At 43.5% G+C, this 23,242-nt stretch overlaps 2 protein-coding genes and 1 pseudogene across 4 annotated transcripts in view; all 3 read left to right on the forward strand.

Annotated features, from left to right (window-relative positions):
- The window catches only part of LOC117184237 (uncharacterized), a 23,843-nt pseudogene extending 17,011 nt beyond the window's left edge, over positions 1-6,832 (forward strand).
- Positions 1-23,181, forward strand: part of LOC6903438 (mucin-5AC) — a 25,811-nt gene extending 2,630 nt beyond the window's left edge. The window contains exons 1-7 of one of the 3 annotated variants that reach the window (XM_015179891.2): positions 7,062-7,228; positions 9,059-9,118; positions 19,313-19,420; positions 19,856-20,054; positions 20,119-20,297; positions 20,353-20,512; positions 20,574-23,181. In XM_015179891.2, the coding sequence (XP_015035377.2) occupies positions 7,085-7,228; positions 9,059-9,118; positions 19,313-19,420; positions 19,856-20,054; positions 20,119-20,297; positions 20,353-20,512; positions 20,574-21,745 (2,022 nt within the window). In that variant the 5' untranslated portion in view covers positions 7,062-7,084 and the 3' untranslated portion in view covers positions 21,746-23,181. Of the gene's footprint in view, positions 1-7,061; positions 7,229-9,058; positions 9,119-19,312; positions 19,421-19,855; positions 20,055-20,118; positions 20,298-20,352; positions 20,513-20,573 lie in introns of those variants that run through there. The other 2 variants (XM_015179892.2, XM_002132281.3) reach the window with 2 other exon arrangements.
- LOC117184238 (uncharacterized) lies at positions 9,186-19,313 on the forward strand. Its single transcript, XM_033380845.1, has 2 exons — positions 9,186-17,573; positions 17,612-19,313. Exons 1-2 carry the CDS (start codon positions 17,405-17,407, stop codon positions 17,839-17,841), a joined length of 399 nt encoding a protein of 132 aa, XP_033236736.1. The 5' UTR covers positions 9,186-17,404; the 3' UTR covers positions 17,842-19,313.
- Positions 23,182-23,242: the final 61 nt, after the last annotated feature.

The raw sequence follows: 23,242 nt of genomic DNA on the forward strand, positions 1-23,242 counted from the left end.
CTTGGCTCATGGCTCCCTTAACGAGCACTGGTTGAGAGACGGAAAATTAAAAAACTTAGCCCTGTGCAATTATTTGGCTTGCATAAGCAGCGAAACACGCTAAATATACCAGTATCTACACAAAATAAAATATAAAACTAGCAGAAATTAAACAGAACTCCCGCACAAAAGAAAATCTTTGTAAGCCCGAGCTAAAGAAGGAAGCGCCTGGCCACCAAAAAGAAAACTCAAGTCCACGAAAATGTTTCAAAAACCAACAAGAATGCCGGCTCGACTTTGGAATGCCCATTAGGAGGCACATACTTGGGAATCAGCCTTTGTTCAATCCATATTTCCTATGCACCCTTTTATCCTCTTTACAATAGCCTATCTGCCTTGAATTGAATAGACCTTCCGTGAAGAGGAGAATAAGTCTAGTGGGGTATGTGTTTGTGTCCATTATCTACAGAACAGCAATAGATTTCACAAACAGGTACATCCATCTCAATGAAATGGAACTTTGAATGGAAGGCCTTAGCTGCTTATGACCTGATAAGCCATATAGTAGTTTCCTGTCTTAGAACCGCTGTAGTTCCGACAGCCTGTTCTAGTACATCCATCCACTTGGAGTACCCTGTTTACCAGTACCCGTACTCCTCGCGAAATGGGTGCAAAAAAACAAAAGGGGCAACAAGAAGGAAAGCAAACGGCAAAAGCGAATGGCGGCTGAAATTTATTATATTCCCAGGCACCCACGCCAGCGTCACTTCTACTTCCTTCGTCTCATACTCGTCCTTCTCCCCAGTCCCCAGTGAATCACTAAGAGAGACATAGATCTCTGTGTGTATGTGTGTGTGTGTGTCTGTATGCTTTTAGTGTATAAGATTGTGTCTGTGCAAGTCTGTAGTTTTGAACGCTCCGCTCACAAAAACAACAGCTAGTAAATTAGCCGGGAAATAGCGAAAAAAGTATGCGGCAAAATGGCGGACGCCAGAAATGCGAAAAAATATCATCATCACCATTTTGTCGGCCCGCCCACACCCTCGCTGCTCGCCTCGCAAGTCTCATGAAATGAAAATGGCGAAAAACTTGTAATAAAGGTGGAAAATAGCGAGGTGGTAGGGCGGCAGGGCGGCAGGGGCCCCATAGAATTTATGAATAAGCAAAATGGCGACACTGAGATAAATAACTGCATTAGCATTAATTGCCTACCGAGGGCAGGGCGGTAGGGGCGGTAGGGGCGGTAGGAAATCGCGGTACACTAGTGTCTGAGTAAATTGTTTGCCATGTTTTAGATGTAATTTGATCTTGGTCGAAGCGAGTCCTCTAATGTGAAGGTCACTTTAAGTTCTCCTGCTCTAATGACCTTTGAAAGTCCAATAATGTATCCCGAATTTAATCAGTAGTTTCAAGGTAGCTCCAGAGGTCAACATCTATTTTCAGTTCCAATTAGCCCACACTACAGAGAGTCGAACAAAGCCCTCGTTTCCGTCCTAAGTCTGTGATTGAGGCTCACGGTCAGTGGATTGAGTTCAGTGCGTATCAGCGCTCTTGTCCAATCAACGGCTGGATTCGATATCTATTGGTTGAATCAAATCGATTACGCCCAAATGAACACGATGCCTTGGTGCTCTGCGCCCAGTCTCCAATGAACCTCTCGCCTCTGTCCTCGGGACATCGTAATTTAATTTTCAATTACTCGAAAAGTCTGCCAAAAAGTGCGACGCTGGCGATTGTTACTGCTGCAGCATGCGGCCTCAATAATTACTCAAACTGTCGCCCGCGGCCGGCGCCGTAGTCCCTGTCCCTGTCCCTGCCCCAGCTCTTTTGCCCAGGGTCCATATCAGTGGGGATTCTGTTCGTTCTGTTCCAGTTTTTCCCATTTCTTGCTGCTGCCTTGGTAATTGTTTGCCAGTCATGTCGTTCTTGTTCTTGTTCTTGTTTTCGGGCTGTTTTCGTAATTGTAACTGACATACTGGAAGTGCAATACCTCACAGTATCCTTCTGTCTCGTAAATGAAGCAGTAATCATCCTTGTTTGCACAACGGGAAAACACCAATCCAACAGTGGCTTGTTTATTGCATTCTTTGCGGCGGCTACATTCACTTATGGTTGCATAATTCATGGTCTCACACACACACACACAGACACACACACTCGACAGAGAAGGTCGTTGAGAGGGGAGGAACCCTTATCGTTTATTACAAAGCCACATTTAAATTCATTTTCGATTTTGGCACGATGGTTTTTTGTGCTTTCTTATTGCTCTTCGACCAACATTTATCTTCGATGTTTGGCCAGTGTGTGCTGTGTGCAAAGAGAAGCAGAGGAACTTGATTGTTGTCGCTGGCTGCCGCTGCCATCGACAATAAAAATCATTTAAAAAGACACAAATTACACCCTGCCCTCCGCAGCCTCGAAATCGCTTGACAGTTTTATGGGGGAAACAATCCAAAAGGTCCCAGTGAAGGGAAAATTCAGATGAATCGATTTATATTCAGCAGTTTATGGCTAATTTGGCAATTGATTAGGGCAAAATATTGGTACACAGTGGAGAAACTTCAGTGGCTCGCAAATTGACCGCAAATTAAGCTACGATTAGGCCCGCCCCACATTGAAATAGCTCAATAACTTATACTCAATTAACGTGTGTGTGTGAGTGTGTGAGTGTGTGCGTGTGTGTTGGCCCAGGTGAACTTTCCAGCCCACATTCAGCAAACAACACCCCACTCTCAAACTGTTCGAATTTCCACGCAGATACACACCCAGACAGAGACACAGACACGGACACGGGCACAGACACAGACCCCTGGATTGCTGTCGACAATCAAATAACATGACTCTCAACAAGGACAGTTGCCATTTCTCACGGCATGTGGCATATGCAAATTCTCCGTCGAGAGGCGGCTCGTCCGCCTTTAATTACCTGTAGACAAGGTGCCCGTGGAGAGCACCTCAGCGGCACAATGGCGCTGCACCGGTGGCAGGTGAACAAGTCAGCGGGCGCAGTGCCAAAAATGTTCCGTTCCCGTGAGGCGGAGGTCCCACTGTGCCTTGCCATTCACATTAATTAACCGTACAGCTGCTCAGCCCCCCAGTGCCAGCCAGCCGAGCAACAGTCGATTGAGGTTATCTGTGCAGGCTGGCAGTGGCTTCCACGGATGCTTTTCATGCTTCACCTTTGACCTGGTATTGATTTGGCAGCCTAAGCGGCATCTGAATGTGAAAGTTGACTTTGCATAAGGAAAGAGCTTGCATATTTATATATGTAGTGACGAGGGAAGGTTAAAGGTGATTGCAATTGAAGCAAGTGAGAAAAGTCCGTCCAAATAATATTCTTGCATCACACTATCTGACATAAATGAATCAATAAATATGAAATGGCACTCCTTTTGTGCACAAGGGCGAAAGGGTGGAATGAATTGATTGAATATGTGCATCATAATTCAATTTAATGACAAGACTGATTGAATCGACATTCCCTTGGATAAAATCTCTCGAATATCCACTTAACTTTACGCGCAGATCTGAATAAATCTCCATGTAATGCACTTGACAACAATTGGCCATAAAACGCATGGCACCCAAAGGACAATTTCTCACTGAAGAATAGGGCAATTCAGTGTTAATGAAATTTACCATAAAGTGTCATATATTATTTCCACTTCACTCTTATTGTCCGCATTGCCCCTGTCCCTCCGCCACTCGTCTCATAGCCCGTCATACTCGTGCTCTTTGGCAAAATCATGGCGCACAAATTAATTTTCATAGTATACTTGTGCGAGTTGGTATGCGCTTATGTTGTCAGCGTGCCATTGTTTCTGCTGCTGCTGCTGTTGCTGCCCAACAGCAACATGTGTAGAAACTCACACAGACACACGCAGACACACAGAAAACGAAACGAAGTCTGTGCCAGCTCTCTGTCCTTCTTGTCTGTGTGTTGTTTGTGTGTCTGGATCTGTGCGTTTAATTGCGAAAATGTAGCAATCTTTTAGATGTTACACGCAGTCAGTCAGGGAGTCAGACATGTCAGCGATTGCAACTGTCTGAGTGTGTGTGTGTGCGCCATGTTATTGTCTATTAACGGCCCTGGGACTGCACTGCTGCTTGTACACTCAGAAAAAACCAATGAACAATGTAACGATCAAAATGACAGAACTGAATTCTCCAAAAATAAGACACAGACTTTGAAAAGAATACCGTTTAAACACAAAAAGTTATAGATACAAATTTGAGATTATTTTAAGGTATGTCCTTCTTCATTAAAGCCTGGATATCAGAGACTACAAGAACAAGAGGAAAAGTAACCGAGTTTGCAACACTGAAACAAGTTTACAATGTTGTAAATACGAGTAAATCAGAACTACTAGATTCTACTTGATACCCGAATATCTATATACTTTTCTCTCCGCCGCCAGATCTTTTCCAGTGAGACTCTTTCTTCTAAAAGTACCACATGACGAATTTAGAGTCTTTTCGAAAAGAAACATAAACAAACTTCCCTCCTTAAAGCTTAGAATTGTAACTTCTATGCCCATTTTTGAGAACTCAACGCTTTTTCCTAGTGTATGTCATGTGTATGTGGATGTGTGCCATTGTGTGCCTGTGTGGTTTTTGCATGAATCTGTATTTCATTAAAATTTCATCTGCATCGCTCAACGAGTGACTTTTTCCGCTTTGCGCTGTTGAATTATTGAAATTTTGGGTTCGCAGTTGCCAGTTTTGCTTAGGTCGGTGTTCCACTTGCCTAACAAAGGCTTTTCCCGACTGCCGCTGCTGCTGCTGCTGCATTTGCATATGAATTCCGGCAGCTGCAGCTCAGTGGTTTCTAGCCCTGCCTCCCATCTGCCCCCATGGGCCCCCTCTCTGGCTCATGTCTAGCTCTTTCTGGGTAGGACTTTCATCTGGTGTGCTCTGCCATTTGAATTATGGCATTGCAGGGCAGCTACATGGCTTATATGCCATAAATATTTTCCTTGTTTGCATTACTCACCAGATTTTTGCAAGTGATTTGCAACGGCCTGGAAACTTTGCACTCGACTTGTCTCAACTTTTCAGTCAAGGGGAAATTGATTCAAGTCGAAGATTTGGCCAGAATGCATTCGAGAAAGGTTATCTTCATGAATGAATAATTTGGTTTACGGGCAGGGCTCTCATTGTTTGGTAGGGCTATTCATGAATAAAAAAACCCCCAGAGCTCCGGTACTCTGGGTAAATGAATTGAATCTTCACCATCTCCGTAAGCATTTTTAAGCGAATTTTCCATAACATAAAACATTCAAATTTTCGGCCTTTAATAAAGTATGAGTATAATAACTCAACAAAAAATTGTACAAAATCCAACAGCAAATAATTAATGGAGCAGCAGAGCACAGAAAAAACGTGACTACAAAAATTGGAGAAAAATATTCAGAAAACCCAATAGAAACCGCAACAAATGTGATATGAAAAATTAACAAATAATAAATAAAACAAAAAAAACACCAACACCAATCAGATCTAAGTAATGTTCTTAAACTCAAGCAAAACGAAACTAAATCAATATGAATAACGTTTCTGGAGGCGACTTTTGTATACCTAACGATAGAAATACTCGTAGTCGTGCATAATAATTACAGTGCAGTGCAACAAAAGAAAGCTTTAAATATTTTTTCTACTTTATAAAACCCAAAACCTAACCTAAATGCACCAAATGTGATCCAACAGGCGAGAACATTCAAGTTACTTCAACAATAAAATTCGACAACGACATTGCCTTCTCATCGTAGCCTGAACTAAACAACTACGTAGCTAGTTACGTCAATTACGTTACGTTGGGGCTAGGAGAACCAATAACCAATCATTAACCCGATAAGTACTCAACTGAATTAGAAGACTTTTCTACGTGCAGATAAATTGATAAATAGGCATAGGCAATGCATAGACTAAGGTGCGCAGAAATATACCTCTACGATTACGATTACGTCATAGTGCGCTTACGTTAACGTTACGCCAACGCTAACGGCAACGGTCAATTCATAGATATTAATAAATGTTTATAGCTTTCAATGCCAAGATTCAAACGAAAATGAAATCGCCGACGAACACAATGCTGCGTGACGTGAACGCTACGTAGCAGCACGGCAGAGCACGGCGTTACGTTACGCCGCGTAACGATAGACCAATAGAAGAGAAGCCAGTCAAAGACCCACAATCAACAGTCCCAGAACAGTCATTGCCATAGACATAGTTCACTCAGCAGTAGATCGTGTTTATGTGTCGCCAGTTGCGAGTCACGCGCGCGCTATTACGTCACCAAAAGTCGCAGCAGCTGCAGTCGCGGTCGAGGTCGAGGCCACAACAGCGTCGCCGAACGAGACGTCGTCGCAGGTGTCAGCGCAGTCAGAAGCATCATCGTTGGAAAAGCAGCTTCCGGTTCCGCTTCCGGACAACATCAGCGCAACGTCAACGTCATCGTCAGCATCAACGACAACGACGTAACGGAGCTAGATACGCAGCCGACCACTGGCGATCAACGCAGCCCATCCTCAGCCCGCCACTCAGCTGCGCCAGCCCCCGCGCTGACGCAGTTTTTCAACCACAACAACAGCAACAACCACAAGAACTACAACTACAACTACAACACACAGAATATTTTTCAACAAAATATTACTCTTTGCTTCTATTTCTATACTCCTCCTCTTTGTGCCTATCTAACGAGCGCCCATTACGTCCTCGAACGTTACGCTGCTGTCGTAGAGAGTAACCGAACAGAACGTAACAGTGAAACCCGATGCAGTCGACCGACTTACGTTGACTTACGTTTAGTTTTGTCGTAATTAAGCTCCTAAACGTAACCTGTGTCATCCCATTGATTCTGAACGGTTAAACGCACCCAATACCCGTACAAACCAGGACAACGTGACGACGTGACATAACGTGAAGTGACGTGACGTGACGTACTGACGCTACCGTTACTCCTCCAAACGTAACCGTAACTGTTGCTACTGTTACCGTTGCCATTACCGCTACCGTTACCATTGAACCGTACAACAAGCTCTAACGAGCTTACGAAAAATCAAAGAACAAAAACCGTAAAAAAAAGAGAAAAAAAAACAACAACAAGATGCAGGCCGCATTGATGCTAAGATCGAAATCTCGGGTGGCGAGAAGAAGAAAGCTACGAAAATTAGGTGGAAGACTTGAGTTGCCTAGTAATGTAGCAACTAAAGAAATAGCTCCATTTCCTCGTTATCCACCTGAGTCATGGGTAATAATATAAAATACCAAACCAAATACCTAATTAAATCTATACCACATTCTCTCAATAGTATCTCTCTCTCTCTCTCTCTTTCTCAAAAGAAGACCCAAAGAAAGACTAAAAGAAAGAAATACTTAAACTCAGCAAAGCAAAAGTATAATCTCTGTCCCACCCCCACCCCCGAAAGTATCAAAAACTAAAAGCAATGAGCGCAATTCCCTAAAAAGTCGTCAAATGAATATCATCTAAATAAGCTTAAATGAAAATCTAATTTCCAGTCCAGCCCCAGCCCCAGCCCCAGCCCTTATCCAACCCGTTAACCCGTTAACCCAGCCAACAAACCCACCATCAGACTATCTTTCCGATCTCTATTTTTCTGTCTCTCTATCTATCTATCTCCCCCCTTCTCTATTTGTATCCCCCCAGTTCCGAGCCCGAGACACACACTCTACTGATTTTGATTTAACAAAGCCCCAGCCCGCGACTGAGCATACGCATTCCTTAAGTAGTGTGGCAACTCTATGCTAGGTTTTACATAATACGAGTAGAATTCAATTTTTCTCAAACTATTTACTTGATCTTGCAGTTAAACTAGCGTGTGCCCAACTCTACCCCCAACAAAAACATAGAACGTAGAGCCGCTTTGGAACGAATACTAAATACTAAATACCAACTCAGTAGAAGTTTTATTATACGAGTAGATACATATATATTTCAAGTCTAAGAGCTCTGCCAGCCAAAACTAAATGCGCTGTACAATTAGCTTAAACCACCTTTATTCAAATCTCAGCAATTTATAGTGCTTTTGCTCTACTACAACTACTACTACTACTACTCTCTGTCGAACTCTACCACTCTCTCTGTCTCTCTCTCTCTCTCTATAGCTATCTATCTATCTAACTCTGTCTAGCTCTCTGCCTCTCTTTCTGTCTCTATCCAACAATATGTAATACTCTATAACAGCTCTAACCTATAACTCTGTATCTCTATCTCTTGAACAACAACTGCACCGACCCCACTCCAAGTAAACCCACCGAGCCCCAAGCAACACCCCTGCCAACCAGCCACCCACCACCCACCAACCACCAACCACCACCCACCACTTTCGCCTACTCTGCACTTGCTTTAACTCCATGTAAAGCCTAAATAAGACTCAATATAATCAAAGACGTGTGTAGTTCTTCACCCACAAAAACAGACATCTAGTGCGCTCTCCCCTCCCCACACACACGCTGCACCCTAGTCTATTAGTACTACTCAAGAGTATCCCAGCAAAGTGCTTCTAACTATCTAGCCCCCACTAAACCCAACCGTAACCCAACTCAGATTTAAATGTAACCAATCAAAAACGAGCTATGAAAATCAAATACAAACTACCTACATAACAAATATAAAGCACATCAGCCAGCTTATGATTTTCCAACACATTTACACTTTTCTAGTTAACCAACACTGACACATGCATACAGACACATATGTATATTATGATTTTCAGTTTTCAAAAGGTTGATTCCTGGATCTGTAGCTGATCTTAAGGTCCAAGGATCAACCGATTAGAAGTCTATTTCCAAACACGCACTAGAACCACACAAATCTGTCACTGTCACTGTCACAGCCATTCCTCAAACAGTAAAATATTTACCACACTTGTCACTTCCGCTTTCTGAGAATAATACGATAGATCTACATACTTTTCACTATCGAACACATCACATGTAATCGTGTATTGCGTAAGAGTCCACATCTGTATTATATCCTACGTTTTTGATTTTCGATTTTTGCCTCTTTCGATGCTATTGCGTAATGCGTTATCGAAACGCCTGCCATTTGCGTAACTAGAAAAACACATACGTGACAACGCCACCGGCGCCGCCACAGCCGCCGCCGCCACCGCCGGAAGTAAGTGACAAAAGTTCCATTTCGTAAACACTCATTTTCCAAAAACCAAACCCGAACAAAACCAAAAATTAAAAACAAACAAAACCAAAACCGTTTCCTTCCGTTCTATTGTTCATCACGTGCCAGTGTCTCACGTGTTTCTTTGTGTATGTGTAACGTAATGATCATCTGCGTGATTGCCCATTACGTTGTGCAATTACGTTGTGCCGCTTACGTTGCCGTCTTGCAGTTGGTTGTAATTTGAAAGTACAATGAAAATGCTTGTAAATAATTATCTTGCTTTGCATTTGATCTCTCTTTGATCCTCTCTCTCCTTTCCCCAAACCCAACCCCAACATCAACCACCTCCTCCTTTCTCTATTTCTCACTCTCAAGCCATCCCGCTCTCTTCTCCACTCTCTCTCTCTCTCTCTCTTTTTATGTGTAATTTTTGTGATTTTTGGTTTTTATTTGAAATACTTTGGAGCATTTTTCCTGCCTTGGTTGATTACATTTTCTGCTACATCCCCTACGCATTTGCACATGAAATATTAAAAATATTTTTCTTGGTGTGCATTGGTGTGTGTTAGTCCCCAGCATCGAGCATTATGCCAAAGCCAATGAAATATTTTAAATATTTTATTAACTGCAAAGCAGGGCCCGCCAAGGAAAAGCTTCCCACCGCCCAAATTGCATTGAATATTTACAAGCATTTTCATTGCCTTGATTTGGACGACCCGTTCCCAGCCGTTATTTTGTAGACTGTACTGCAAGAACTGCCAGCTAAACTTGAGCAACATGTGAACAAAGTACCTACCCATCGTCATAGCCCATCATCATCATATGAGCCCGGAGGAGGAACACGCACAGAAGAGTTCTGTGAGAGATTCTGCCTAGGATGCTTCGCCACAAATTAACGCTATTATTTGGCCATGCAAATTAAGGACATCGGCGCAATGATTAGCATAAATCAGCATCAATTCGGGGACTCAACAAGTTTTGCCAACTCAATTTACATACGAAACACATTATGTGCGCGCTCCTCCTCTCGGCCTCTCTCTCTCTCTCCCCCTCAGTGTATCGATTAGCAATTAATTCAGCTAGTTTTTAGTTCGTTTCGTTAGCTTCAACCTTCATTTGTAGTCATCAACCAAACAAACCAAAAAAAAGAACAACAACAACAACCATATGAACCAATCAAACGATCAACCAAAAGAAAGTATGCAACATTTACTAAGAACCAAAAACAAACCACCAACAGCAACCACAACAAAATACAAAAAAAATACCAAAAACCAAAAACAAAAAAACAACAATTAACAAACGCCAAACAAAACACTCAAGCAACCAGCATTAATATATAATAATAACAATAATAATAATGGTATCAAGTTTTCCCAAAAGATTCTGTAAAGCTTACTTGCCTCTCATTCCCGTTTTCGATCTAGGAGCTCAACTTGATTCAATTGCGAAATTTGTTCCACAAAGTCAAACCAATCACGAAACCCAAAAACAAGAAACAAAAAACGCTTTGCAAACATATACAAAACAAAAAAAAAAGAAAAGAATAAATTCAAATTGAATGTTTTACAAAAACGGCAAACTGAAAACGAAACAAATTTTCACTTTGACAATACCAACCCGATTCGAGTCGAGTCGCGTCGGCTGCCAAAGCGAAAACTTTGCCTCAAATTTAAATGCACATTTTAATTTCGGCCCGAAACCATTTTTTTGTGGAACATTCACATGTTGAAGCAAGCGCTGAAAACTAAAACAAACCCAGAAACAACAGCAACCAGGGAGGGAGTACTCGTACCCAACCAATGAAACCAAAGCATGAAAATTCAGCAAAGAGCAAAAAATACTGAAACGCGTAGTTGAAAGGCTTTTTGGGGGGAAAAAGAAGAAGAAGAAGAATTGTTGTTCCTTTAGTTCTGGGCTCTGTAAGTCATAATAAAATACCTTTGCAGCGGTCTGGGTAAGTCGGAGTTGGCGTGTTATCTATCTACCAAATACATTATATAAATACGATATAAGGAACTGTTTTTTAATGTAGTTTAGAAAGCCTTTGAACCCAGCTATGCCGGCCAAATACCCAACCAATAATAACCAATCAAAAAATGACCGAAAAAACCGAAAAAAAAAACCAAAAACCAACAATGAGAGAACCAAGCCCCCCGCCAAACCAAGCCAATTCAGCGCATTCCATCACACTTTGCATAATCGAATATACATCAGTTATGGACGAAAGATAGGCTATCCTTACACGATTCTTTTGATTTTATAGTTTTTTGTATCTTACATTTCTTATCAATGTTGACCAAATGTGGCACTCTCTCGCCCTGCGCTTCAATATTTGCTTAATACCATGTTGATTTGAGGCTAACTTGAATATTTTCCTCGTTTTCACACAAACACAAACACACACACAGCCACATACGACACCATTCGCTTATGGTTTCCTCTCTTCTTTCTACTCAACTTATTCTTACTCAATGCGAAGCACGCAAAAAATTCTCAAAAATAATGACACAAACACCACACACACACACACACACACACAGGCATACATACACCTTTTGTACACGTTTACTGTTGATTTCTTTCAAACGCAGGTGCGCGACATCAATTTATCATGCTCTTTCTCTCTCACCCACCCGAAAAGCGCCCAAAAGTATGCAACGCTTGCTAAGTCTGAAAAACATTGCCAATTCGTACAGTCAATTAGGTACAGTCTAAATTTAAGGATCAAAGTTATTGTGAACCACACACAAATTTGCCAATTATTCTCCTATATATTGGTGTCTAACAGTCTAACCACAATGCCTCTCTCTCTCTCTCTCTACAATATATCTGTCTGTTGCTCTCTCTCTCTCTGTCTGTATCACTGTCTCTCTCTGTCTGTGCTGTGGCCCGTGCTCTGTGTGACTAAAAACTTAGTAGCGTGCTAGGTTTAGTAGCTTATACTTACATCTATATATATGTATATTTATGTACGAGTGTGCGTGCGTCTGTGTGAATGTGTGTGTGTGTGCGCGTCATATTGAATAGCAGCTTATTGGGCCATACTGTACTACCCGTAAAACTGTGGAATTTGAAAACCAAAAAAAAACAAAAGCTATATTATAATTTTGAACATTTTTCCTCGCATGTTTGCATTGCCCTGCTCGTCATATAACTTATATACCCTATGTTTCTCTATATATATATATATATCTCTCCCTCTACATATCCTTCTTTTCTCTCTCTCTCTCTCTCTATCTTTCTATGACTCTATCTATCTCTGATTCTGTATGAAATGCAAACAAATGTTGTTCCACTGCGTGCATTTTAATTGTCTTGTCGGTCTCGCTCTAATTTGCTCTTGCCATCTCTTTTACGCTCTCTTCTATCTATTTTTCCGTCTCTATCTTGCAGTCTGTGCATTGCTCGCATGCGCTTAATTATAAACAAGAAATCCTTTAAATTTATTTCGTTTGATTTCCCTTTGTTGACTTTTCGGTTGGTTTTTACTCGCATATGCGGCCCAGAACGCCGCAACGCCATTGCATGACACTTATATTACGATTTGTGCAGCGTCGGCAGGCGGGCTGCCAACTGGCTGCGTTTTAAGCTATTTTTATGCAAACTATATCAAAGAAGAAACACCTAACAACAACAACAGTATTCTTTGTGTTACCAACAAGCCAATTGCGGACTTACCAAAAGCACATACTCGTACATACTTGAGCTCTTACCAAAGTATTTTATCCCTGAAATGTGCACTGCAACAATGCGTTCTATTGACTAACCCACACAATGCCTAAGTATACTAACCCAACTCTACTCTACTCTATACATTTCTCTACAAGTATTTAATGGTTTATGGCCTTGGCAAAGTTTCTTGGAATATGGTTAAAGGTACAAGGTGTAGGGAATCTTGAGCTAAAGCCAGTATTCGACATTGACTGCTAAAGGATTGCGTTCATTAAGTGCTCATAAACAGAATACTAATCAAAACAGACCCCCCCCTACAAATGCAGGCCTTAATTTATGTATCCCCAAGCTCCAGTCTTCCATCCAAACATTATTCGAATCACCCGAACCCCACGACTTTTCGATGTGATTCTTCTCGCTCGCAACCTGTATTTATTCGTGTGGTAAGCTTAGCCAACAACGGGCCAGTGTAAGTAAACGGTAATGTCACATCGCTGGAGTTAATCAATTTTTGGGCGGGAGTCTAATAAAGCCCTTGGGGTCGGCAGCAGCCGGCACTCGTATTCGTACTCGTACCCGTGTGTGCACTTGAGAAGCTCGACTTAGACTTGGCTTCTTCTCTGTCAACTTGACTTACTGCCATTTGTGGCCAAAAAGTTTCAGCTGCCATGGACTATTTCCTATTTCCTCTCTGGTGGCCAAAAACAACAGCGAAGAGAGAAAGGGGAAGGCGAGTAAGAGCTCCGGAAAGGCAAAACTTTGCAATCCAATGAAATGCAATCGAATGGAACCAAAAACCAGCGACATGCATTTTCCTTTCCTCTCCCATCTCTCGCTCATTGTTTTTCCGCCTGAGAGCTGTCGAGTGTCGGGTGGGTCCTCGTCCCTGGTCCCTGGTCCCTGGTCTCTGTTCTCTGGTCTGTGCTTGGCGCAGCACTTTAAGAATTTTATTGCGAACAAATTATGTAGCATATTCTTCGGGGCTGCACACTCCGCGCCCTGCCACACTCTTGGCTTGATTTATAGTGTCGTCGCCAAATGTGAAATTGAGCGCAGAGCAGAACCTGATCGATGGCTTCTGCTGACTGCACACGCGCGGTCCTTCGAAGTTTCCTTGAGTTTTCCATAAACCAGAGACATACTCGCACATACATGAATACATGCGTGCAATTAACTCGGGTCTATGGCCGACCGTTTGACATTTTCATTAGGCAAACAAAGAGGAGAAACTGGGAAACGACGTTTACGTTTCACGGCCGGAAATCCTGCTGCAAAAAACGAAAAGCTGAAAGAAATGTCTGTTTCCGTTTGAAGTCCACAAAACCCGGCCACACAGGCACCGACACACACACACGTACACATACACACACCAGTTTCGCATTTAGCCGCAAAACGACTTTAATTTGCGGTTCCATGGGCGCTGTATTCGCCCCATTCCGGGCCCACATCCAGCTGCTGGTCTGATTTCATTACACAATCTGCGCTTAAAGGCCAACTTTTTTGCTTCCTTGAGTTCCGTTTGGGAGACTTCGCCACTTTTCTTTGTGGCTTTGCCTTTAAATTGTTTTGTTGGCCACCGGAGCGGATTCCTCCGCTTGGGTTTCCCTGTCCTTGAATTGTGGATTTTCGTTTGTCTAGATTGTGTGCTCGGTGGGGTCCTGTGTGTGGCATGGCCCATGTGTTGCATGTGCTCTCATCGGTTTGTGCGTTTCGCGTGGATTGAATTTTAAATCAAACAGATTTCGATTATATGTGCGATAAGCGATCTGGGGCGAACAAATCAATACAAAAATGATGGAAAAACTTACAAAAAAGGACTCAATCATTGTTAAGTTTTAAACCTTCCATTATTGGTCAGAAGTTTCAAATAAATTCCTTCAGCGTTATCAATGTGATTGATATGAGTTTAAGATAAATATTTTACAATATATATATCTGCAGCTCCGCAGAAGATTTTTTACTCCGGTGACTGATTGGTCCTAGCATTTATTACATTTATCTTTCATTGGCTAAAAATCACTTAGAGGAGGAATGCCCTGAAATACCTTTTTGAGTTTTGTATTGAAACACCTTTAAAAGCCGGGCTTTTCATTGACTTCTCTGACCTTTGATTGGGCTTTCACTCTGTGGTTGCTTTGAAGTGGCCAAAGCGGAGGCAAGCCCTGGGCATTTTTTGTCCTAATGAACTGTTTCTTAGGGCTGGTGTGGGGCCGGTGCTGGACCGTTTAATGCTGATTTGTGCACCAAAAGTGTACTGCAAAGCTGTTCCACATTCGCCCCATGGCCCTGGCCATGTGCCAGTTTCGGGACTCGACTCACACATCGAGAACCGAACCGATTCGCCGCATAAGCCTGTGGAGCACCTTGAGCCTCCTCTTTGCCTCCGGGCAGCAGGGCCGGGCAGTGGCAAGAAACAAAAGAAACATCAACACATCGAAAGGAATGAAAGGGAATGGAAGGGAAGGGAAGCTGGCGAACGTCGGTCTCTCAGTGTCATTTAGTGAAATTGCCTGTAATGTCTCTGTCTCCATTTCCAAGCCCGTGCCCGTGCCAGTGCCAGTGCCCCTTCCTCTATCCGTGTCTGTGTCCCTGAATCTCCGTTGGCTGCTGCTGCATTGTCTAACCACAGCAAAGCATTAGCTTTTCTTCCTTCTCTACGACTTGGTCGTGTGTCAGCTCCAGCTGCGGCTGCTTCTGCTTCTGCATTTTTCATTAGCCTGCGCACTTTTTTCCAGCCTCGTCGTTTGGCGCTCGGCCCACCTGTCCAAGCAAGCATCCTGGCTGGCCAGGATTCTCTCTTCCATCTCTTCCCTCGTCTTCCTCCCTTGGCGTTGATTTTTCAAGTGCATTTTGCACTTGATTCTGCGCAGCTTGGCTCAGCTCGAGTCGTTGCCTCGCCAGCAGCTGCATAATAAAATTGTACACGGGCCAAATTGCTGGGGCTGTCTGTCGGCGCCTGCCTCCCCAGATGATTGCGACTGCACAAGGAGCTCCACAGATTTGTTTTCAATTTCCCATAGATGGATTGATATGTGGGTGCAAATGGAAGACACTCGAATGCGAAACTAAAACTGTATTTAATTGAATCACACAAAACACAAGTGATTTATGTATTTATTGTCTAGAAATTAGAAATGTTTTCAATTGCAATCGTTTTCCACGCTGCTAGGACTTGGATAGTAACGAAGACAGATGGTAGCGTAGCCAATGTATCCACTCCCACTGCAGAGTATTGTTTAGCCCACCCAAACATCGATTATGGCGCGTTAATTGTTTCCACATATAATGGGAGAGTTTACCACAAATTAACAGCCTGGCCAGCACTTGAACAAACAGCAAACAATCACAAAACACAAAACACACAATCAATAAGCCCAAATAAATTGCTGTCATTAATGGCCCGCACTTCCTGGTCGCCGCTGGGGATTCGACGAGTACATGTTAATTTTCGACGCCACCAGGCAATTGGTGCAGCGAAACAATTTATTATTACACAATGGCAGCAAAAATCAATGGCGGTAATCAGAATAGAAAAAAACAACGCACCAACTCTAGACTGAGTTGTGCGCAGAGCTCAACAATTATCATTAATTATAAGGTCATTATTGCGTCTTGTGCACACTTAATTATGGATTAATTTGAGAAGAAGACAAATAACGAGCAAAAGACTTGTCAACAGAGAAGAAACAGAAATTTGCGTCTGTACTACGTCGTAAACTAAATCTTTTGGTCTTTAATATAAGACCCAAAACAAACGCTTCCTTTGGCATAAACGTATTCTTTATCAGAGCTTCGGATTAAACTTAAGTTCAAGTCGCTTTCGTGTTTGTTTTTTGCTGACTTTTAAGCGTATTTCGATTTGCCATTAGGCTCCGTGCAGAAAACATAAAAATTTGTAGGTTTTGTGGGCGAGAAGGAGTCCTCCATGGTCCGCCACTCCATGCAGTGGCTTCCGTGTGCGCGGTTCATTAGCGTTTTGTCGCCTCCATGGCTCCATGGCTCCATGCGCCAGGCGCTTGTGTTTTTGCTGGATTTTATTCGTTCGCATTGCGTGAGTTTCGGGCTTGTTAGCCGGGGTATGTTCGGGGGGCTGAACACGAGTATAAATAGAAAACCTGCAGTGAATGGGCGGCCAGAGATATCGACTCTTCTTCTTAGATGATTGAAAGTTGACTTTGCCAAATATTGAACAATGCCGAAAGGTGAAAGTTTAATGAACACATGGCGTGTGCGTGTTGGCTCGATCGAATGAAACGGCAAATATTTGCTGAAAACTTTCAATGAGCCACGTGGCCCACCAGGCGTATGTGCAATATGAATAATTTGCAACATTTCTATGGTTGAATTATTGTATAATTTTCGCCTTTGGTTGAGAATGTCTGGGTGCCCACATATGTAGCTGACCGTCAGGTGGGGTCGGGTCGGTCGGAGCAAAATATTTTGAAAGCCTCCTCTCCAGGGGGCCGCTCCTCTTGCGGACGTGCGTTGGCTTTGGCACTCTGGTGGAGTCTCCTCGCTCGCTGTTCGTCAATCAGCGTCGCAAATTGTTGATTACACCTACATTAAGTCAAGGGCAGGACAACAGTTACTGTTACAGTTACAGTTACAGTTATGTGGAGCAGTCGATCGATACTCCTCCTACCCTGCGCCCTCCTCTCGCTTTGTGTGACTGCGATTTTGCACACGAAAAGCAAACGAAACCAGAAAACGTGGCTTTACATACGAAAGTCCATCATATACCATATATACGTACGTATATGTGTACTCCGACTATATAGTCGTACATATCTGCTGGGTTCCCTCCGCCTCGGTATATAGGACACTCGCTGTGTGTCGTTTTATTTGCCTTATTACTGACACGCAGCATATTTAGTAGCTGGCTTAGTGGCAGTGCCTTGTTTATAGTCGCGACTCCCCGTTCTCCCCCAGACTCGAATCAAATCGAACCGAATAGAGTCGAGTCACTCATTAGGATGTCTACATGTTGGCAGCAACTGCACGTGCATGTACATTTTGGGTGTGTGTGTGTGTGTGTATCAGGTGTGTGAGTGTATTTGTGTTTGTGTGTGTGACATTGACTTTTGTTTGTTTGCTTTGCGGCAAGTTCTGATAGAAGTTTACTTTTAAAAGGCAAACAAATGCAAGTTTATGGTGGACTATTACGTATACGACGGGATGGCCACGTTGGGCATTGTTCATTTATGAAGCAATTAAAAAATAATTGAGATTTCCAAGGGTTCAGTTCGCTTCCATATTCCAAACATCAATAAAGAAATGCATATTTGTATATGAATATTACGTATACGAGTGATGGCTATTTGCCTTTTGTCATAAATGTTCAGATCTCTCTCTTCATATTTAGAAATATTAAAAAATAATACTTTAATGGATTATTTGGCTCAATTTTACCTCTAACTTAGTCCAAACTAATAGTTTTTCCGCTCATGAATTTTTATTGTATCCGTTTATTCTGTTTTTCCGAATAATACTCCGTGTCGGTTCGTCTGCTATATCACCTGAGATTCAGAGACTAACAATTCAGAGCCCAATCGGGCTATGTGAGAACCAAATAGAAACACCTGCGTGAAATGCAGTGGGAAAGATAAAATTTAATTGTTTGGGTTTTTGTGTTAATCTTAGGTTATTATTTTAATTTCCTTATCGTTCGTTGACTGCTCGATTCTATATATTATTCTTTGGTATACCTGCATGGCCGGGCCGACATGAGCTGGAGAACTTGAGTTTTGTTTGCAGTGGAGCCCTCGACTTTTGGTGCGCTTTGATGTTTGAATCTTACAGCAGAGGCATGATGATTTACGGCTACTACTATACAATATACAATATACAATATACAATGACATGTGTCTTGCTATGTGCTGCTCCCCTTAACCGTTTAACCATTTAAGTGTTCTTTGTTTTTCATTTTATTTTTCCACTTTTACAATCTCTCAATCTATCTCTCTGTCTCCCCCTCCTTATGTCTCTATTCTTCCATTACTTGTTGTTTAACTATTTTATGTTTTCAATCCTGTTCTAACTGTTAATTGTTTTCCTCCGTGTGTGTTTATGCCTTGTACTAACCGAAAAGATCTGTCAATTGGCATCCAGTTACATATACTTCCTATCGATGTTGTAATTGATGACGAATCCAAGTGAATCCAAAATTAAGTTTGATATCGAAATTTGATTGCTTTTGCATTAGACGTTACTCTTGTGATGAGTTGTAATTTGTATGCTTTTGACCGAATTCTTTATGTATACCCCCCATCCCCCCAAGAAACCACAAGCGAGAGCCGATCTCACACAGCCCAACTAATCACTGAAACTGTATATATTTTCTATGCATCTGCCCCACCAACCACAACCACCAACCACTCCAAACAAACCGCTACCGCAACAACTGTGCCACTGTGTGTTGTCGTCGTGTTGCCTTGGTGGTGGTCTCCGTGCCACCGCGCCACCGTACCACCGTGCCACCGTGCTATCGTTGTCTCTCGATCTCCGTCATGAACCCCAAAGTGCGCCCAGGGACGAGCCGCCTGGTTGGAGCGCGGCCGGCGCTGCAGTGTCCAGGATCAGCAGCAGCAGCAGGCCACCTTATCCCGACGCTGGGTGAAGCGCAACCGAGTAAGTCCCATCCATCACGTAGAGCTATCCAACCAAACGCCTGTATTGTGCTGTGTACATGTGCCGAGTGGCGATCCAATGGCTAACTACTGACTATATAGCATATACGTATATCCGTCACACTCTGCTAATTCTTCCTTCCCTGTCTCACTCACACACACAACTTTCTCGATGTCCAGCGCATTTTCCGATAGGTGCCAGGCGCAGCAAGACTATACATACGAGTTGAAGCGTTCAACATTTTTATTTTAGCTGCGATTTTCTAACCATCCCATTCGAACCATTCGCTTTGCTTTGAGCCTTCGACCAACTCAATCAAGGGCTTTACCAAATGCATACCGATACTTTATATATCCATTTTATTGTAAACAAATATGATTTCCATTTGCCCAGAACTGTGAGACCCATTGCTGAAATAATACTTGCCATTGACAGATTCAAGACGCCTCTTTGGGTGGCTCCTCGGACGATGAGGATTTCCTGGGCGTTCTGCGCGGCCCTAGCACCTTCGCGAATGCCTTCCTCTACGTGGGACTGGGCACAGTGGCGCTGGGACTGGTCATAGCATTCGTTGGAACCGGCGAGAAGGGCTTCAAAACTGTGGAACTAAGACTTATAGGGCCCTCCCTCATAGGCAATATAACAGTTGACTCTCCCTTCCGATTTGTATTCATACTAAAGGGCTCTTATCCTTGCAGGACTGGGCCTGATCTGTTGCATTTTACGCATCCTCTTCTGCATCTGTCCATCGCACTGCATCTCATCCAGCAAGAAGACGCGCAAGAAAAACGGCAACAAGATCGATGCAGATCACACAACGTCGCTGCTCAGGAACGAGAGCAAGAGGGTATCGATTGCCCGAGGACCCGGTGTTCAGGTATATAATGGAACTAAATTATCAAAGGTTTGTTAAATGCCCACCATTCGTGCAGCCCAAATACCCCATAGCACACAAGCGCAGCCAGAGCAAGATGCTCAATGAGGGAATGGAGGCACTGCGACAGATAGCCACCACATCGCTTTTCATGCAAAACGATCAGAAGACGGCTATCAATCGCGTGGTGCCCATCATCAACGAGCCGGACAGTGGCGGTAAGATAGTTCCATACCTCTCTAAGATCTCATTGAATCCATGTCCAAATCTTGCTTGCAGATGCCCCACTGGAAATGAAGAAGCTGCAGACGGCACTCAGTGCCTGCGAGATGAGTGAGGAGGAGAAGGCCAGGCAGCAGCAGCAGCGGCAGATCGCCAAACGTACAACAACAGCCACAACTGCCGTAACGAGTAGTACCACCAAAGACCCAACAATACCGACAAAGGCAGCGAGGGCCACGACTCTGAGCACTGTGGACGAGAAGCCCGACAGCAAGCTGGTGCGGCAGAGAGTGGCCCTGCAACAGCAGCGACAGCAGCAGCAGCAGCAGCAGCAGGTGAAACAAGAGCAACACCCGGCACAGCAAGCCAGCAAGTCGCAATCGCTATCCTCTTCGTCGACGGTCAAAGATTCGCTGGATGGGACGGTCGTTGTAGAGGAAACCTCCCTGATAGATGCCACCAATGTTGCCACGAATGCAGTTCCAGTTAAAGCTCCAGCACCTGTTTCAGCTCCTGCATCAGCGGCTGCCCCCTTGCCGAGCAGCTGCAGTACAGGAGCCATACCTAGACTCAAAACCAACAACACTGTGTCATTCACCTCCAGTCAAGCCACGCGGCCGGGCATCTCGACGGGCGCCACGCCCAAGACAACGCCCACCAGCTCCCGGCTGCCCACCTCGCAGTCGCATCCAACGAGCTATGATCTACCCCCCGCCCTGCCGCACACCTATTCCGCGACGGCCACGGTCCGCGGACCCCTGGGCATGTCCATGAGTACGTCAACCTACACAATGCCCACCAGCAAAGTGGGTCCATCAGCCGCATCCACAGCCACATCCGCATCCGCATTCGCTGCCCTGCCGCCCACCACGACAACGATCAGCCTGCTGCCGCTGCCGGCGCCGCCGACAATGGCCACGGCGATGACCAGTATTCCTGGCCAGGTGCCGGACGGTGGTGGCGCCACCTCGCACACCGCGAGTCTGAGTCTGAGCTTAATGCAGCCAACGGCGATGCGGCCGGCATCGGCGTCGGCGTCGAGCATGGCCATGTCCACGTCGTCATTTAGCACGGAAAACAAATCACACCCGTCATCCGCAAGCACAACAAGGGGGCGTGGCAGCCAGCTCCTTGCACCGCCGGCGTTGGCATCTACATCGGCATCGGCATCGGCATCGAGCAAATGTGAGCCGGAACTGGTGCTCAGTCCGGCGAAGCTGGGCCAGTAGAATTGTGAGGCTTAGTAACGACGACGATTTTAGTTAGCTACCAGGTCTATGTGTGTATATGTGTGTGTATGTCTAGGTTCTATTCTGTGTGAATGTGTTGGTGTATCTGTGTGCAAGAGCCGTGTGCATGAGTGTGCGAGATCGAAGGAGAAACAAATGTAATTACTTATGTACTCTAAAACTATCTTTTGAATGTGCCACAAGAACAACTAAAAACAAAACACAAGAATATTTAACTAAAAGTCATGTTCTGAAGTCGAAACTCCCTGAGAAAAAGGCGTCGGATTACGACTGCTACCAAAATCAATGTCAATATCAAACCTAACCATCCCTGACAGATCTTGGGAAGCCTTCGGATTCAGAACATGGCCATATATGCAATATATATCTCCTTTACAACCAGAAACAGCTTTCGGTGTCTAATCCTACACAATTCCCGAGGCTTTCTTCTTTTATGATTCGCCATCCCACTTGGTTTCTGTTGCAACAAGCTTTTCCTTTCCAATGTCCGTCGTGTCCCCATGCCATGACCCAAAAGTCGGCCCAGTGCTCAGCAAGTAACGGCCAACCCACGCTGTTCTAAACTATCCCCAAACTTAGCCAGGGTATTATAAAGTTTGTATACCAAACATATCGTTAACTCAATACGCGAAACAAAAATAATACGAATTAAAATATATAATTCGAGGAAAAACCTGAGTGGAGTTGAGCCAGTTGGGGTCGTGTCAGAGGCCACCCAGAGCCACCCGGATCCATGCAGATGACAAGGAAGAAAGAACACAGAGTATAGAGCTATGAAACTATAAAACTAATTAGATATGTATCCCAAATTTGAATGACGATGCAAGTACGGTATGTAACGCAGATAGAGGCGGCTAAATGTTCCAACAATGCCAGGCATATGGATATGTGTACTCAATAAAACCCAAACCGAAACCCAGAGAGTTCAAAAAGTATTAGGCAATGCTGTCTGCATAATAAAGCAAAGCAGGAAATAATCAAAACACAGTCGGTGCAATCAATTAAAAAGAATACAAATTCTGCATTAATTTTTGGTTCCAAAAAATGTTTTCCATTTCAAGAAATTTTGAAACAATTTGTATATTCATATTTTGATTTATTTTTTTTCAATTTGTGGCTATTGAGAAATTCAGTGTGAAATATTTGCTTGCTCTTTCAGCTGCTAAAGGTACGAAATAAAAACTATAAAAACTATAAAATAAGCAGACTACAATAGACACGAATGTGGCCATAAAATGACAAAGTGAAAACCAAATATTAAAAAACAAAAGAATCCATGTTTAACATATTGTGTATGAGGCATGTATTGTACAGCAACCAAAGCAGCAGCAGACCTAGAAAATTATAAACAAAATTTATGAATTAGTGTGTATGTATTCTATATGTGCAGAAATAAAATGAAATTCAGAAAAGAAGCATCTTGGAACTAATTTCCAACTGGAGAAAAAACACACAAAAGAGTGGATGCTCCCGTCT

Source organism: Drosophila pseudoobscura, chromosome 4, assembly GCF_009870125.1.
Source record: "Drosophila pseudoobscura strain MV-25-SWS-2005 chromosome 4, UCI_Dpse_MV25, whole genome shotgun sequence".
NCBI lineage: Eukaryota > Metazoa > Arthropoda > Insecta > Diptera > Drosophilidae > Drosophila > Drosophila pseudoobscura.